This window comes from Thalassophryne amazonica, chromosome 6, assembly GCF_902500255.1.
Source record: "Thalassophryne amazonica chromosome 6, fThaAma1.1, whole genome shotgun sequence".
Lineage (NCBI taxonomy): Eukaryota > Metazoa > Chordata > Actinopteri > Batrachoidiformes > Batrachoididae > Thalassophryne > Thalassophryne amazonica.
In genome coordinates, this window is record NC_047108.1 from 119,070,611 (window position 1) to 119,089,304 (window position 18,694).

Consider the following 18,694-nt stretch of genomic DNA (forward strand, 5'->3'; position numbering starts at 1 on the left):
AAAGTGCAATAACACCCTAAAAATTTTTCATTGGAAGGTCACATAAATATTAAATAAAAACAGGAGCTCAACCACATCCACAGCGAGTGGGGAACAAAACACCGGAGCAACGTTTTCTGTACATTTTCAACATAACACACACACACACCCGACACTCCCCGTGTCACCCCTCCCCTCTCCCGCCACACCCACGTCGTACAGATCGATCTGAGACCGACTTATCTGACGTAACGACACTGTAATGCAAACGCTAACAAAAATGTCCTTAAATACGCGCATGAATCATGTGACGTCAGTGTAATAGTCGGGGTGTGCTAACAAAGTGCGCTATCCACGCGGCAAGGTGGGGGGCTGGTACTCGTCGAGTAGAAAGACGGCGAGAACTTTTTGCAACTGACCAAAGCATGACCAGCCAATTCCACGAATCGCTGAGAACAACGTAAAAGAGAGAGAAAGGAAAAACAGGAACGAGCCAAATTCAAAAACGTCACCTTTTTCTTTTTCTCTCCCAAAGTAATGAGGAAAAATCCCCCCCCAAAAAAATCAGTTTTCCCCTTTAGTGATTTGCTTCCCTTTTTCCTGCATATCCACAGCCGGGCACGTCACGTCACGACAGCTGCGCCGCCAGCTTCTTTTTGTATCACTCACACACACATACTTACATATATAGTTATATAGAGAGATATTTTTCCCCCTAAATTTTTTCTTCCCCCCCCGCCCCCGACACACAAAAGTGAAAAAAATAAATTAAAGTCAAACATGCACGCACACAAAAAGACTGATGTGTAGTAAAATGCTTTACATTGCTGCCCCGTGTGGAAAACAGGGCCTAGTTCTGTTCGTCTCCGTTCATTTTTTTAATGCATAATTGAGTTAATAATGTTGGTCATCTTGTAAACATCATAATAAATCGTTTTCGGCCGTTGCTTTCTCCACACAGTTGATGTTGTTTTTTTGTTGAAGTCTCTAAAGATGATAAATGAGGCCACTTTTTGTTTGTTCATAGTACATGTTTTTTTCTCTTCAGTTCCTAGAGTCAGGTTTTTTTTTTTTTTTTTTTATGGGTCAGCATTTTGCTTTTCCAGTTGGGAAGCATCAGTGTGGTTAACGGAAGCATCAAAACTCTCGCTGTTGTCCTTTTCACCGTCTGCCATCAAGTCATCGTTTGAGTCAGTGTTGAGATCCTCGTCGTCATCGTCATCCTCTTCTTCTTCGTCTTCGTGCGCCTCCTCCTCCGGCGACAGGTCATCTTCGGCATCTCCGGAGGTTCCTGTGGTGTCATCCTGAGCCACCGGTAGACCTAGCGGTGGCGTGGCATTGTGGACAGAGCTGCAGCGCATAGCTTCATGGTGCATCTTCTTGCTGAGATCCAGCGAATCGCTGAGACCCAGACCAGCCGCGTTCTTCAGGAAGAACAATGAGCTGCTGGTGTCTGTGCCCAGGTTGAGGGAGCTGTCCAGGTTGATGGCGGATGGTGGGTACGGGTGGTTATACTCCGAGCCTAAGCTGCCTGTGGGGTAGAGTGTGGAGGGAGCGCTGCTGTTAATGCCGTGGGACATGGTATGGTGGCTGGTGGGTAAGGAAGAAGACAGACTCATTGAAGCTGGTGTCATGCTTCCACCCAGGTGGTGCACCGGTTCCTGTTTGGGCGATACAGAGGGTAGCTCGCCCCTCTCCTGTTTCTCATGTTTGCGCTTGTGGGAATCCATCTGGGACATTCCCACCACCGTGTGCTTGCACTCAGGGAAGGTGCAGTGGAAGTGCGAGCACTTGAGCTTATATTTGCAGTCGGGAACCTCACAGTCAGCGCTGGAGCTGAACTGGCAGAAGCCAGCTGCGCTGATGACATCTTGCTTGCCGTGGTGCTTGCGGTGGGCCGTCACCTTGGTGCTATCGGTGCAGCGGAAGCCGCAGCGCAGGCAGTGGAAGTGAGTGCTGTTGCCTGAAAACTGGCAGTCGGGGAAGTTGCAGCTGAGGGACGATTTGAAGCGCTTGAAGTCATCGAGAACCAGGTTGTCCACTCGGTCGTGATGCTGCGCATGTTTGTACATGTGGGTACGACCGCAGAACTTGTAGCCACAGTTCTCGCGAGTGCAGTGGTAGTGGGTCACCTTTAGAGAAAACTGACACCCTGAGTCCTTGCAGTTCTCGTACAGGTCGTAGCGACAAAAGCCTTCCAGCATCATCCCTTCATCCAGCATCTTGCGCGACGACGGAGTCTTGCGGCGCTTTCCAAAGGGTGACATGTCCTCAATGATCCAGAAGCGCTTCTTCGCACCAGTGGCAGTGGGAATGGAGATGGTGTTGCCTTAAAAGAAAAGAAGGAAGCACTATCAGTTTGGTTAACGCAAACACACACACAACAAAAACAACAACTGGGTTCCACAAGGAGAACATTCTAAACAATCAGCACGCGAGGACACAGTGTTTTTACTCTCAACTCCCAGAATGATTAAAGGAGCAGAAAATGATGGAGCGACTTCAGTGACACTTTTACAGGGTGTCACAGGCCTCCAAACAGAGGCAGAGTCGTGATCTCCTTATTCCACTTTGTTTTATGAGGGGCACCCACCTTCTGCAGCACCCTGGGGTTACTGCTAATGATGCAATCGCTGTTCTGCAAGACAGGAAGCAGCGGGCCTCGATAAAACTTGAGGCGTGATTAAAATAAAGAGGGCTGCCGATGGATGAATGGAGGCTAAATAAGGTCCAGGCTTCATGCTAAAGGTGGCAAATTTACAATTTTTTTTAAAATCTCAGCTGAACTACAAGCAAAAGTTTAGCTGACTAACTATGCATGTGACATATGAGGCTCTCAGTCAGCACATGCACTTTTCTATATCACTGGTCTCTGTTCACAGGATGACAGTTAAGTGCCGCACAGGACTCAAGAGTGAAAGCTGCAGTGTCGGTTTGTGCCGGGGATAAGTACCTGCAGCGTCCTGCACTATAGGGACGTCATTTTTAACCGGAGAAGGAGTGGCAATGATGGGGCTGAAAGCTGGTGTGTTGGTTGGCATGACAACACTCCGAGTGGCTCCCAGAGAGGCGCTGAGCAGAGAGTATGACAGACAGGATGGAGAGAGGAGGTATGGGACAGAGGGGAGAGAAGGTCGGAGGAGAGCAGGAGAAAGGGACGGGCCCTGGGCCTGTAGGCCGGGCTGAGGAGCAGGAGGAAGAGGACGAGGAGGAGGAGGGGAAGATGGTGCATTTTGGGGAGCGCTAGTGTCAGCAGGGGTGGTAGGTGCAGAAGTGGTGGCAGGGCAGCCTTGTCCTGGAGAGACAGGTTGACCAGGGGCGGTGAAAGACAGACAGACAGACGGAGGGAAAGACAGAAACAAAGGACCAATCACACACAGGGATGGGAGGCAAAAAGGGGAAGATAAAAGATAAGAGAATGATACAAAATGAGGCCCATTGAAAACAAGTAACCCAAACAATGATGAGTGGTGGATCATTTTGGCACCACATGGAGAAATGTGAAAAATCAAAGACAAGATCAGATTTTGAAAGAGCAAAAAAAAAAGAGGCTGTTTGTCCGACAATTCAGAGGTGAGTTCAGGAACCAAGCAGGTGTTTAATGAGGACAACAAGGCAAAAGTATCTGCAGAATTCATCAAACACACTTTTAAACAATCAAATCGAAGGATTAAATTCACAACCTGACCGTTCGTGATCTGGAACCGTTGTCGTAAAGCAGTCTGATCCTGTTTAGTCAACTAAACTCTCTTAATCGACTCAGCTTAATCGTTAATTGTTACACAAAGTGCTCAGTCGGCTAAAGTTTTGCGATACCTGGCTAAAGTTTATAGCCTGGTACAGAGGAGGTTAATCATCGTCAACAAAAGTTCAGTGTCTTGCTTTAAAAAATGGCACCTATCAGGTACCAGCACTTAATGGAACACTAAAGAGCAGCACTACGTCGCTCGCATTCCTCCAAAAGGAGAGCATCCTCCACTTTTGGTCATGGTTGTAGCAGACGAAGACTGTCGTGATGTGTTTGTAACAGTTCTCACATTAGCCACTGGGCATCGCGGTTATGCTGAGCAGTGTTGTGTGCAGAAAAAGGCTTGACGGAAGTGTAGAAGAAAAACTGTGAGGCTAAGAGCTAAACACATCATCCTGCAGTCCGTATGTGTCCGTAAATGTTAATAAAGCCAGTTAACGAAACAAAGGCTGGATAGTTCATGACAACGACAACCCGGAAGTAAGGAAAACTCTCGTGCATTGGAGACGTTTCTTGGCAACGGCGTTCGCGAGCCAGTTATGCCCATGAAACTCATTGACTAACGTAAGACGGCTAATCTACACGTTTAGCCATCTTTGTGAAATGGTGATTTGATGGATAACATTGGGCAACTAACCGTAGTCAACTAAGTAAGTTTAGTAGACTAAAAGATTAGACTGCTTTATGAAACCAGATCCTGCTGTGTGAACACTGGAACTCAATTAGAAGTTAAAATGGTAAATTTGACCTCAACCTCAGACAACACAGGGGACAATTAAAGCTGTAATCAGGCCTGGATCTAGACCAGTTTTACGCATCGTTCGTCATCGGTAAAAAAAAAAAAAAATCTTGAATAATCCCGAATAGTGCCGAACATGTCCACGCAGTGAACACAGCTTTGGTTTTCATGTCAACCTATCGTTATACGGATTTTTCCGGGTTTCAGAGTCATACTGACGTACAAATAAAGTCAGATATTCAGCGTTTGGTCTGCAGCGGGTCTGTAATCAACCGTTTCTGCAGCGCGACTCCACTTTGGAGCCGTGAACCATTGAAGCAATGCTTCGATTCAATGGCTCGTGGCTCTTTGATTCACTGGTAAGTCCGCTTCTTAACCCCTCTCAAAGCCATTAAAATATCATGAGTCACTTTTGTGTGGATTAAAGTCAGTGGTGGGCACACTTCCGATAATCCGATAACAGATAATTATCGAAGATAATGTTTTCTTTATCGGATTATCTTTTTAGATAACTTTAAAAAACATTATCGGACCAATTATCTTCCGATTAATCTTTGTCCGATAACCTTTAAACCGATAAACAAAATAAACAAAGCTGAACAGCGACAAGCATTTTTAAAATTAGTTTAGCACTCACCTGTTAAAAATTTTGTAACAGACGCACAGCTATAACCTTTGCTAACAGAAGAGAGCCGCTTGTATAAAAAGCATCTCAATCCTCTGCAAACAAAAGAGAAACAGCCCCAAAAGAAAAAAAACCCATTTCTTTTAACACTATACCAATAGGCTGCCGATATCACCTAAGTCATCCAGAGGCATACGTTTTTAACTTATGGTTCAAATTTTAACCAAGCAAATTTTGGACAAGTTATTTAAAATTACTGTCATGTCTGAAGTTTTATTAAGTGAAAATATCAGATATATGTTTTAGTTTTAAAGTAATGTGCTAATTTTTAAGGTTTTGTGAGCACATCCTGTGACCCGCAATGCATTTTGGGTAGGATGATGTAATCTCAGTACATCACGACAGGACAAATGCATTTCAGACACTCTGTTCAGGCTCCACAGACAACAGCATTAAACTCTAGTGCCTAAAACTCTCTTGAATATATTCTCTGCGTTTATAGATGTTGATTTTATTTGCGTTTGTTACATTCCACGCATTTTAAATGTAGCAGACAGGGATTACTGTATCTGGAATTTTGTTTTCAAGGCCTGTACTGCCATCTACTGGTCAGTAGTGTTCACTAAGCGTGTGGGAACCAGTAGATAGCAGTGTTCTATTTATTTTGACCCGTTAGGTCAGATGATTGTCAAATCAACTTTTTGGCTTTGCAAATGGCTTTTTTTGTGTGCAATGAATGTATACATTATACAAGTTTCACTTTTTTAATGGAATTACAACCTTACTTCTTTTTCAAATTCTCCCATTTTTTGCATCCAGCCTTATTTCCTTTAGAAATTTCCTTGACAAATAATATCAGTCTATTAGGACGTCAGGTTATGTGTTACACATATACATGTGTGTGTATATACTTTCCAACTTATTCCCACTGATGAAACTTTTCATTTTCTGCCTGAAAGCTTATTAGATGAGTGTGTTCAGGGCTCCGTTTGTTTACAAAATGCACACGTGTTACAGACCTTGAAATCAAACAGCAGGGATTGATATTATCCAAAGATTTATGAACATACAAATTAACGTGCTTACACTTTATCATGATTTTCTCCGTTGTGAGATATAAAACTGTCTTATCGTAGCGTTCGTGTGTATATGCATTATAACGCAGCGCACGAGCGACGTTACGATATTCTTCAGAACGACAACATACGCAACATGCATCCAGCAGCAGACACGCTGCTGTCATAGACAACTGCCTGTAAAGTTTTTTGGCAAGTTATAACTTTCTAAACAGCGTAATTTGTAATGAAAGCCGCTTCATTTGTGCGGCTCTTTCGGCGCCATGTTTGTTTTTTCAGAGACAGCAGTAAGCTCCTCCTACCCCTCCAAATGGAGGGATTTGTAGCCCTTCGCCTTCCCCTCCGCCTCGCTCCAAAAAGAGGCACTTTTACCCAGAATCCTTTGCAATCTGTCTGTTTGTTACAAAACCTCAGAATTAGTGCATTATTCAACATTAAAAGATATATGTTATATTTTGACACATGGAAAAACACAGTTTCTCAGCTTAACCCTATAGAGTTAAAGGGTACTGCTACGCTAGATATGCTAGTATTAGCTTCACAGAACTGATGGAAATGCAACAAACTGAAATTGACACAAATAATAAATTTTAAAAAACAAAGGAAAATGTAAAGCAATGAACGACTGAGAAAGTCAGAGATGCTGTTGGGTTGCTGGATATTGGCTGGACGGCTAACACAACACACATACCTTTGTGTGATGTGTTAGCTACTAATTATGTTACAATTACACTTTTTACTTGTTTTGCCAAGAGGCTAACATGTCATCGTAGCTTTATTACCATTTACCTTTTATTAAAACTGCTTTTTCTTAGCTATAAGTTGTAAATATCATGTTTCCAGTTTAACATCGAATGCATCATGAACTTCAAATAAATACTTTACCAGCAACAAAATTAGCACTCAGTTTGTGATATACTACCAAAATAAATTAACTTTATAATAATTAGAATCTGACAGGCAGTAAATTTTGTCAATTTTGTGCAAAAAATCAAGCAAGTATACACATTTGTTGAGTAATGTTGGATGTTCTGGAGTTCCTTTGTGGTCACGTGGTCCAATTAATTCTCAGCAGAACAGAAACGTGACAAATTTTAAAGGTCATTGTTCAAACATGTACACTGCCCTCCCAAAGTATTGGAACACTTGATATTTCACGCATTTTAATTTGTTTATGCCTTTTCAAATACAAAAAAATAAAAATTTCTAAAATTAGCTTTTAGAATTATCTCTATACGGTTTGTATTTCTTCATAATTGAGGTAAATAAAGTCCAAGAGATATTCAGTGACTTGGAAATGTTCATGTATCCATCCCCTGACTTGTCTGAAGAAGACTGGCAATTAAACTGATTATTTACAGGTATTATACCAAAGCGTTCCATTGGGTTATGAAACCCATCATCTTAGCTTTTATATTCTTAATTAATGTATATCAAGTTGTAGAGATTTGCTTTCAATTTGAGTTTAAGAAGATAATTTTAGGTTTGTTTGTTTATTTATTTATTTGCTTTTTTTTGTATTTGAAATGGCAAAAACAAATAAAAATGTCTGAAATACCAAGTGTTCCAATACTTTTGGAGGGCACGGTATTTTACTGACAGGGAACCACGTTACTGTGCTTCTTTGGCTCCATGTCAGTGTGTTTTATGGCTTGTAAATGAGATCTTGGTGAACAGATGAGGAAGCTAATTAATGCTCGAAGCTGCAGAACACACAAACGTGAAGCGGCCTGGAACCGACTAGTTTGTAAGCAATCTTTCTTCGTCGGAGTTTTTGGAGGCTGGAGTGCAAATGTTTCACCAATTTCCAGATGTTCAATGATGAAATATTTAATTTGCCTTTGAAATATCAAGACAGACACCAGGTCTGTCCTTGACCTTTGACCTTGTGAAAGTACACCACTATAAAAAGCCACAGAGGACAACCTAATCAAAGGTCCAAGTTCAAAGGTCAAGTAAGTAACCCCATGTCAAGATCACACATACAGGATTTACTCTCACCTGCTGGAGAGCCGTCGTTGCCCACCGGGGTGCTGGTGCAGCTCCGGTCCTGGTTGGAGGACTCTGAGGACAGTCCCAAGGGGCTGCCGCTTCCTCCTCCTCCTCCCCCCCCCACATAGTCCATGTAACTGTCAGCATCGTCCATCATGGTGGAGGAGAAGCTGGAGTTGGTGGTGTGCTGATGGGCCCCAGGGCCCGACATGATGCCGGCGGTGGGCTGCAGCTCGTCTGCCCTCTGAGACAGAGGCAGCACCTGGTGCACAAAACGAACAAAATAAAGAAACCAGAGGGAAAGAATAAACATCTGGAAATGTCAACGGCTTTGTGAAACAACCATCGATACTTGGCAACGGCGTGTCACAAGACGGCAAAGTATTTTGAAAGAATGAGCAGCGCAAGTGTATCATTATATGAAAAAAAGAACAAACAGAACAAGAAATTCCACATGGAGCACAGAATGTACCGACATGTTTACGTGTCTTGTACACGTGTGGCTGGTGAATCGTCATCAGCTTTTATGGATATGAGGACTGAGGCCTTTTTAAGAAATGTCACAGAAGGAACGCGCTTGTCATTACAAACAATCTGACTTTGAGGAAGTACAGTTTAAAAAAAAAAAAAAAAAGAAAACAGATAAAACGTACAATGGGACACAGCTCACACGGGGGGGGGGATTCTTTATTTTTTTAATCTTTTATATCACTCAGTTTTACCCATGTGTTCATTGGTTTGTTCACAGGATTTAAAAAAAAACTTGAAATTTGGTGAAAATGATTGTTATGGTTAGATTTTGGGGAGGATCAGTAGACTAATGCACCTTTTTAGGTTTTTTTGTTTTTAATTAATGAAAGGTTTGAGTCGGGCCTCCAGGAAAACCACAAAGAAAGCCCATTTTTATTTATTTATTTATCATCAAAGAAAAGTTTGGATCTGATCTGCAAGAAAATCTACAAAAGAATGTATTTATTCATAATCAAAGGAATTTCTTTCTTTCTTTCTTTTTTTTTTGAAGCATTTGGTTTATTATTATTTATTAAACCTGTTACATTTTAAGGCAGATCTGGATAAAAGGCTGAGGGCAGATGGTCTTAAGAGTTAATTTGTTTGTGTATTTATGTAATGCTGTTTTATTTTTTTCTGGCAACTGACAGTAATGTAAATCAGTAGGTTGTTGGTGATTTTGATTTAGCTTGTGAAGACAGAAAGAAAAAAAATGTTTTTTAAATGTCAGCCCTCCAAATCTATCATTACAAAACTACCCCATTTTTTTTATTTTTTTTTTTATATTTGATGAACTTGATCACCACCTGCTTTGTATTTTCTTTTTCTCTTGTGTTTCTGGAGCAACAAACAAATGCCACAACAATCAGCTAAACGCACACTTAAGGTAGAGGTTTATCCAAAAAACAAGTGTTTGTAGTTTGGACAATCAAAGAGAAAAGGAGTCACAACCTGTCAGTTAAAGGGTGTGTGAGCTTCGTGGAACTATTCAGCACCTGAGGTGTCGTCCTCACATTTTTCCATAACTATGCATCTGTCTGTGTCTCGTGTTTGTACCTGGGTTGGGACTCTGTCGAAGTTCTTGCCCAGCATCCGCCTCATGTGTTTGCGTGCGTGTGAGGTCATCTGGTGTTTGAGGAGGAAGGAGAACTGACAGCCCTCGCGGATGCAGTGAAAGTGGCTGTTCACTTGGTTATACTTGCAACCTGCAAAGCAACAAGTCCCATGTCACAACAAAAACCGGGTCATATACAAACTCTTTTTTTTTTTTATGTTACTGATGGCAGAGCGGGGTTCCAAAGGGTTTGTGAGTGTGCACGTAGGAGGAATATTAGATCACTGCAGTGTCACACTGAGCCGGTCGAGGCTTCTGTGCACTAAACCTGTGGAGCTCTTTTATTACACTGACATGCTTTATTCAATTAGGAATTTACATAAATAAATTCTCATTTTCTGTGGGCCAATAATGCACACACCCCTGCAAACCAAAGTAAATATACAATTATTACCATATTAAATTCATTTTTCAAACTATCTCCATTGTCATTTTCCCCTTTTGTTCTATGATGTGCCGCCGCCTGCTTCATCGTCTTTTTGTCTTTAATGAGGGCTACAATAATTAATTGAGAAAAATCGATAAATCTGATTAATAATTTGTTGCCAAAGAACGTTATTATTGCAAAAATCAAGCTTGGTTTTATTTTTTTTAATATGATAGATACATGTGAGCCACCTACTGGACATGTATGGGATTGTTACATGGAATAGTCATATAATCCTACGTGTGATGGAAAATTAGGAGCAGGTGTGGTTGAAGTTATGTGTCGTTTGAAATTATCTTGTGGCCACAAAGGCCACAATAATATTAATTAACTATTGTTCGCGTAAAGGGAGAAATTATAAAAAAAAATGTAGATAGGAAAAAGTAAAAGCCTAATTAAATAATGATCTACGTAAATTGCCCATAAAGGCAAAGACACAACTTTAAGTTGAGTTTTGGCTGTCAGCCCATTTTATTTTCACCAAAACTTAACTTCTCAAATAAGTAAACAGTCACGAACTTGCGGCACATTTGAGCAGCTTTTGTCGCCATCTCCTGGACATTGTGAACATTTCAGGGCTTCTTTACTTTTCGTACTTGCAACCCAAAATTCAGTTTAAAAAAAAAAACATAAATAGCAGAAGTGCATGATTTTTTTTAACACGCAGATGTTTGACCTCCCAGTATTAATATATACAAATTTCAATTTTGAGAGTTTTATGGTTCTTGAGTTATAGGGCATGGAAGGTTTTGCTGTACAGAAGGACAGCAGTTTCTCTTGACAAATTGTGACTAAAACAGTTTTCATCTGGGTTTGTCAGACGAAAATAATGGACAAATTAAGTGATTATCAAACTAATCATTTGAGCCTGACTGATATATCGGTTAGTTGATCATAATGGCTGATATGAGCCTTTCACAAACATACTAGCATCAGTGTTATTTTTGCCGATATGAAAACTTTAATTTTACCAAATAAACAATGCAGAAAAACACTTGTCATTGTTGGAAATTGTGTCATCATGCAGTTTGTCCAGCAGACTTTGCTCCAAAGTCACTGTTTACAATCCTGTCAAGCATGGCTGGAACCCCCATCACTGCTTGGTCACGAGCTTGTACAAGAGACAGAGGAAAAGTGACCAGCTGCCATTTGTTTTCAATCAGATGGGTTGTTTTACAGAGACAACAGACAAGTGGTGACTATGTCACCAGCTAGGCAGGGCCAAAACAGATAAGTCTATTTTATCCAAATACTGAGCAATGCAATCCGAGTGATGGCATATGTTGGCTGGTTGTCGGCTATATTTGAAGTTATTCATTTATAATAAAGTTATTTACACTATAAAACATCAAGCGTCAATTACATTTCTTTGTTGTAAAGGTTTGATAACAATGTTTCTATCCATCCCCATTTTTTACGTATATCTCAGCAGCTACATCAGTATCGTCATTTTTTTTCTTCCTAATATCGGTAATGTATCGGCGGCCCTCAAAACATCCATATTGGTCGGGCTGTACTAATCACTGGTGCACCCCTTGTTGGAACCCGTCCGCCTCTAATTGCTTTATGATTTCAAATTAAACGAATGCTGAGGTTTGTGTCTGTTAATCAAACAGCATTATCTAAAAGCAGGCAGAAATAATTGAAAGCGTAACATGCTGGGCAGGTGCGAGCACGTCAGTAACCATGGCAGCCGGTTAAGCGCGCGACACGTTGTGTCATCAAATAGGTTTTGCACACACGGTGTTTAATACGGGCCAAGTTGAGCAAATAACAGTAACCCCGTGACACGGAGGGCCTTTTGTTCGACACAAACCAGGTAACATCATCAGCGGTGTTCAGTTTAATGTTGCTGCCATGGATACGGGCGAGCCATCAATTCTTTATGACTGCAGTGCGAGCGGCGGTAATCCTTTCAGTTTTTCCCCCGGCACAAACAATACAGTTGGCAGAGCAGACTGGGGACAAAAAACAGCTGTTTGTTTGCTTTGTTTCTATGTTCTGAAAAGCCTGTTTGCGTGCGTGTTTAAAAAAAAAAAAAAAAAACACTTTTATTTCATTTGTGTGCGATGGCGGCGCCAGCTGTGTGGCACAGCTTCAGAACACAAACAGGCCGAACCAGACAAGCGGGATAATTAACAAACAGACCTAATTGCTCATTTCTGACATCGGCTAAAGGAAGAAGAAAACAACACTGATGCATTCGCCCCCTTTGGTGTTAACGCTCATAATGTAGTGGCAGGACCGCCGCTGGGATTTGAGGTGTTACTGTGAACAGAACCCAGGAGCCGGTGCCTGTGTTTGCCAACACCGAGCTCGCTGTCTTTGTAAACACAATATCCTCTCGCCGCAAACACCAAAAATCAATCTGCATCTCTTCTGGATAAATATTATCAGAAGGCGGCGTATGGCGGCCGGAACATCAGCTCCGCACGGTGACGCAGGTCCGAACCCTGTCACAGACCGACGCCTCAGATCCAACTCGTGACAGAACCCTAATGGTCATCATCTGAAATGTCACACGCGACGTCTGGTTTGGTGCCGGTGAGGCAGGAGGTGGTTATACACATGTACAGCGTGGTCACACGTTTGACCACAGCCGAGCCCGCGTTCTGTGTGTGTGTGGATAGATAGATAGACAGACAGATGTGTGTGTGGGGGTGGTTCTAGCCAACAGCAGCAAATTGTAAAAAAGATGACTCTCAGCAGGGATCTCAAAGTAGTGGCCCATGGGCCAACCAACTCCAGCCAAAACTAGGGCACCACACTCAGAGCACAAACCTTTCCAATTCCAGAAATTTTTACCTTGGAAATTTTTTCAAGGTCAAACTCCTGTTAGAAGTGACTTTTCAGAACTAAAATATAATACAAAATATAGATCAATAGGGCTCTTCCATGTTAAATATCTACAAAATCTGCAATACGGATCAGATGCAGATCAACCTTAGTCTGTTCATTGAGAGTTCCAGTTTGCATCTCACTGTCACAAATGAGAGTAACTGAGGCACTTTTGACTCACATATATGCAAAATGTACACCAAATGGGCTTTTCAGTATTAAATTCAAATGTCCACAAAATCCATAATCGGGATCAGATCTGGATCAAACTTTGTCAGGTGATAGTGAGTACCAGTCTTCACCTCACTTTCAAATAAGAGAATGATTGGGGCACGTTTGATTAAGATATAATGCAAAATATACATTAAATGGGATTTTCAATGTTAAATTTAAATGGCCACAAAATCTATATTCTGGATCAGATCCGGATCAAATTTTGTCAGTCAATAAAGGATACCATCCTACATAAAGCTTTCAAATATGAAAGAAAGTCGACAGTTATGAATTTTTGAAAATTCCTTCAATGTTAAAGGATAATTTTTCCTGACTTTGACCTTTGACCTTGAAAATTGAATCAGTTCTTGCCTATCAGGATATGAATCCTCTGTAAAAATGTTATAATGACATATGAAGAATTGTGATTTACAGGCTGTTCACAAACAGACAAACAAACAGGGGTGGAAACAACCTTCACCCAACAAGTTGCTATGGCCACTCAGACAGTGCCTGCCAGAACAAGCCCCAGACACCAAACTCCCGTTATGCTAAAAGATGCCAACATGACCCAAAACATGAGGTTCGCTGGTCCTTGTCTCTGTCAACCAGAACCCAAAATATGAATGTGCAGGGAACTGAATTTGATGGAATTATACTGACTTGACATGCTGATGGTAGAAAAACAGTCATACTGGTCATAATGAATGGACTCATGCTAGAACCCAAAGCGCTCCAGTGTACAATAAGAGCGACTTGGGGTCTCAGGGTCAGATTCAAGGGTCCTTAGTGGTTTTATATTCTGATGGGGAATCGAACTGAGGCCCACCTCTATAATCTCAAGAACACCACTTCCCCAAATGAACACTGTGATGGTTGTTTAAAAAGTCACCTTGTTTTTTTTTCACTCCACAGCATAATTCCTCTCAGGAATTAAAATTGTAAAACCATGTGACTCACTGCACTTGGCTCATCTCGTGAGAGATGAGCCAATAAAACACCATCCGGTTTGAGCCTGTCGCTAAGGCAAACTGCAAACGTTGAAAATTTTAGATTTTCGTTGGTAAATCATCATTTTCCTTCTTCCTCTCATCGATGGAACGTCCAGTTTACATCTGCAGTCTGCAGCCAACATGTGATCGCAGTATTACCAATGGACTACTATCACCCTATGCATGCATGAACTTCATCCACACATGAATTTCACTTAACTTTTAAAATATGGCCCAAATGTAACTTTTGTCAATTATGAATTTAATCATTTTAGAGTAACCTTTCAGTTTTGTAGCAATACTTCAAAATCAGGAACCAGGGTTAGGTTTCGTGTGAGAGCTCACCCAGCCGGCCGCACTCCTCCCTCTTGGTGAAATACTTGAAGCCGTTGGCAGCGCGGCGCTCTGCCTTCTCATGCTTCTTGATGTGCCACGGCAGCTTGGTGGTGATGTTGGTGACAAAGAAGCAGCCGGGCCGCAGACAGTGATAGTGACCCCTCATTCTGAACTCGCAGTGCTGCAGCAGAGAAGCACAATTTAATATTTGATCCGTCTTTGTGTTCCCAAATACTGAATACATATTCAAGAAGGAGATGAATGAAGGAAGCCCCCAAGACACTCATGACAACTCTGAAGGAGTTAAACAGTGCGTAGTGTTTCTTCTGCAAGACCCACCGTAGCAGCTTCATGGTCGAAAAACAGGAAAGATTACATCTGGTCTCGAGTCTCCCATGTGCCCATGTGTTCCAACATGAAGCTGTTTTACTGGTGACACAACACAGCTACAGAAGTCCACAACTCCTTCACAGTTGTCCTGGGTGACTTGATGGCTTCCCTCACTAGTTCCATTCTTGCACAGACTATCACTTTTTCAGAACTGCCCACTCCAGATAGATTGACCATACAGTTTATATTTCTTAAATTTTGAGGGAAATGACGTCTAAGACATATTCAGTGAATTGGAAATGTTCATGTATCCATCCTGACCACAGGTGCGTAATCACAGCTTCAGTTGTTTCTACCTGTGCACCTAAAACAAGTGATTTCACTGATTATTTTGTGTACCTGCCTCAAGAGCTGAACTAATAAGAATCCAATGGTTCAGTTGAGTAGATTGAACAAATACTGCATGTGGTTGGACATTTACTCACTGAAGCCGGGACTACCAAACTCTACCCCCGACGTGTCAAGAAAACTGGCTGTAAAAGTGATGATTCATATCAACAATAACTTCTACATGACCTCTGGCCTCTGAAAATAAGGGATTGTGTCTATAAATGGCTGTAATTCCTAAATGGTTAATGTAATGTTTGTTTGTTTGTTTTTTAAACCTCTTGAATTAAAACTGAAAGTCTAAACAACCACATCGGGATTATTTCGGTTCAAAACCGAACCGGAAAGTAAAAAATAAATAAATAGATTAATGCCTTTGTCCGAATACTTATGGACCCAACTGTACACACAGTTTGTTCAAATATTAAAAAATTATACTTCATAATTATGTCTGTTTGTTTTCGAAGACCAGATCCCAAAGGACTCAGTGGGTCAAATGAGATCTGCTCAGTTCAGGCAACGGAGGTCAGTGCGAGAAGGTGAGGACAGAAGTGGGGAGGGGTGGGGGAGTGGGGGTTTTCATGAGTGAGGTGATTTTCAACACATTAATGAATTCATTTAAACTGTTTCCCAAATACAGGCTCATGAGAGCGGGCAGGGGCTGCCATTTAGGTTTCATTTGCCGAGCATTCCCCTGATTTTTGCCCTATTCCAGACAGCCTTGTTTACTGTGCAAGTGACAATGATTTATTGGGTAATATCAGCTAAATTGGCCTTTTCTGAGAGGAGAATGCGGCAGTCAAAATGACATCATTGACATATAAACAGGCATTACTGGGGTGAGTCGACTGTCTTTTTCAGCAGAGATGGAAGACGGCGAGCAGCGGTTGTGAAAGCCTTGAGTCAAATAACCTCAAATACTGGTCTAATAGATAGCATACTTCATGCTTAGAAAGCCGTGGGATGTGACAGCTCTGTCAGCTCCTGAGTTATCAAGCTGTTCTCACCTGGTTGGGACACAGACACTGCAGAGAATAGTAGGAGAACTGGTCACGGACGTTGACCAGGTTGTTGTTGGGGTTGATGTGGTCCAAACAGTGGGACTCAGCCTTGCCAGAAGTCTTGCACACATATTTGCAATTCCCAAACAAACAGTGGAAGTGGAACTTGTTTGAGTACTTGCAGTCAGTCGCCAAACAGGGATCACTGGATGGAAGGAGAAAAAAAAAGGGATCGTTTCATTGACACCGAGAAGAAACTTTCTGTGAACCTTCGAGATGAAATGTCTCGTACTTTTCTTGGAATTGCAGGAAACCAGGTTTGACTTGTGGCTTTGCGTTCTCCAGGGAGGTGGTGGCCAGCGGGGAGTTGGCGGCCAAGTTGGGCATCGAGGCCGGCATCTGAGGGATGCTGCCGGTCAACTGCTTCCAGGCCAGAAGGGAGGAAGGAGGGGAGCTGTAGCCAGCAGAAGAGGTGAGGTGAGACACATCCATGGAGGGATTGTTGGCCACGGAGACGGCGGCAGCAGGCTGCAGTGGAGATCCATCGCTGGAGTCTTTGGCATCACTGAACGGTGTCTCCGTCTTCACCTTCAAGTTGGCTCGCAGGTGGAAGCTGAAAACAAGTTGTAGATGTCAGATGTAGTTCCCTGCTGCATGATAAAACTGTTTCCTGGAACGTACGCTGTACTCACTTAGCGTGCTTTATGGCGCCATCCACTGTGCTGAAGAGGGCACCACAGTCCTCCACCAGGCAGTGAAAATGCACCTTCTGCAGGAAGTCGCACTGAGCCTCGCAGAAGTCGTCGGTGTCAAACCTTAAGGAGCGAGAAAACATCCCACCTTTACAAACAAACACTGAGGAGGAGAAACGGTAAAATGTAAAATTCTCACATAAGCGGCGCTTTACTCTGCAGCGCCATGACGTCATTTCAAGGGAAGTGCATTTTGCACAGACTGATTTGACTGAAATGTGGGCGGGATTTAGCATGCATGAGGAAACGGTGATTCAAAACTGGATACCACCCTCCCCTTTCACACCAGGAGGATTAAATCTACTCGATCCCCTCAGCCTCCTCCATGTCCACATGCTCTTTGCAGCCATTTATAAAACAACACAAATAACATTTTACCTTCTCACGCCCGGCACATGACATCACAATGTCTTTTTTTTTTAAGCGCAGTAGTTGTATGTTGCCACATGACCACAGGATGCCACTTTCACACATCATCAGTCTCCACCCTCATGTGGATTCCAGCTGAGGAATGTATTTTTTATTTTTATTTTTTTTAATAGTAACAGAACCTGGAGACTTCGGAAAATTAATGCCACACCCAGGGCGAACCAAATATCAGGTTTAACGTCTCTGTTAAAGGACACCTCAGCATGCAAGTAAATAGGATTAGATCTTTCAGCTGTAAGGGAATCTACTTTTTACACGCCATTATTAACTCAGCATTTATCTGACTGCAGGATTACTCAAAAAGATTTCAGACAACATCTGTGAAATTTCATGGAATGACCGATCTTATCCAGGGGAAGGCCTTGTCAAATTTTGGAGCTGATTAAAATCTGGATTATTTTACTTTATTTCTATCAGAACTACAGCTGTCAGTCATACAAGTGAAGTGACGCATTTTAAAATACAAACATGCAAGATGTGAACTCCTGATGATGCCGAGACACCTTAACATCATGTGATAATGTCAGACTTGTCATATTTCACTGCACTGATGTTAACGGGGGCATTAGTCAATGTGTGTTCTACCTGCGAAGGTAAGTCCTCCAGATCTCGGTAGGTTTTTCCGCCAGCGGCCTCTTCAGCACTCGGTTCAGATACTGCGCCGCCTCGGAGGTGTCGCCGCCTTGCCCCGCGTCCAGCTCCGTCTTCAGGTTCATGGTGCTGAACAGGGCCGGGTTCACCTGTGACATCTAAAAAACACACGGCACAAAATCCCGCTGAGCACGCGCAAACCCCCAGAATTACACGTGTTGTATGTGAAATCATGTTTTGTTTTGTTTTTTTGCTTCAATCCCAGCCAGGTGTGTCTGCCAAACGTCCTCTGGGAGAAACTGTTCTTTATCAAATTAAAACTCCCAACGTGTGCAAGGACGCTGAAGTTAACTTCTCAGAGTCATATCTGTACGAGCGTGGGAAGGGGGTGGGGGGAGGAGCTATCCATCTGTCATGACATCATCAAGGTGACGGAAACCTCCCGTCTCATTTGTAACAGTTAGTTCACTTTAATCTTCCAAAAAAAAAAAAAAAAATACACACATTCAGATTTTCATAGGCTGACATTTACACTTCTTAAAAAATGAAGGTGATGGCTTCTCTCTCCTGTGACTTTTTAATCAAATAATTCACAAACTCTATAAATAAATGGAG

At 42.2% G+C, this 18,694-nt stretch overlaps 1 protein-coding gene across 5 annotated transcripts in view; it reads right to left on the bottom strand.

Annotated features, from left to right (window-relative positions):
- Nucleotides 1–718: 718 nt before the first annotated feature.
- Nucleotides 719–18,694, bottom strand: part of casz1 (castor zinc finger 1) — a 130,711-nt gene continuing 112,735 nt past the window's right edge. For 3 of the 5 annotated variants that reach the window (XM_034173245.1, XM_034173246.1, XM_034173244.1), the window contains 9 exons: nucleotides 18,074–18,237; nucleotides 17,000–17,122; nucleotides 16,600–16,920; nucleotides 16,314–16,512; nucleotides 14,599–14,770; nucleotides 9,726–9,874; nucleotides 8,169–8,421; nucleotides 2,933–3,274; nucleotides 719–2,308 (listed from right to left, as the gene is read on the bottom strand). In XM_034173245.1, coding sequence (XP_034029136.1) covers nucleotides 1,059–2,308; nucleotides 2,933–3,274; nucleotides 8,169–8,421; nucleotides 9,726–9,874; nucleotides 14,599–14,770; nucleotides 16,314–16,512; nucleotides 16,600–16,920; nucleotides 17,000–17,122; nucleotides 18,074–18,237 — 2,973 coding nt within the window. In that variant the 3' untranslated portion in view covers nucleotides 719–1,058. The remainder of the gene's footprint in view (nucleotides 2,309–2,932; nucleotides 3,275–8,168; nucleotides 8,422–9,725; nucleotides 9,875–14,598; nucleotides 14,771–16,313; nucleotides 16,513–16,599; nucleotides 16,921–16,999; nucleotides 17,123–18,073; nucleotides 18,238–18,694) is intronic. The other 2 variants (XM_034173247.1, XM_034173248.1) reach the window with 1 other exon arrangement.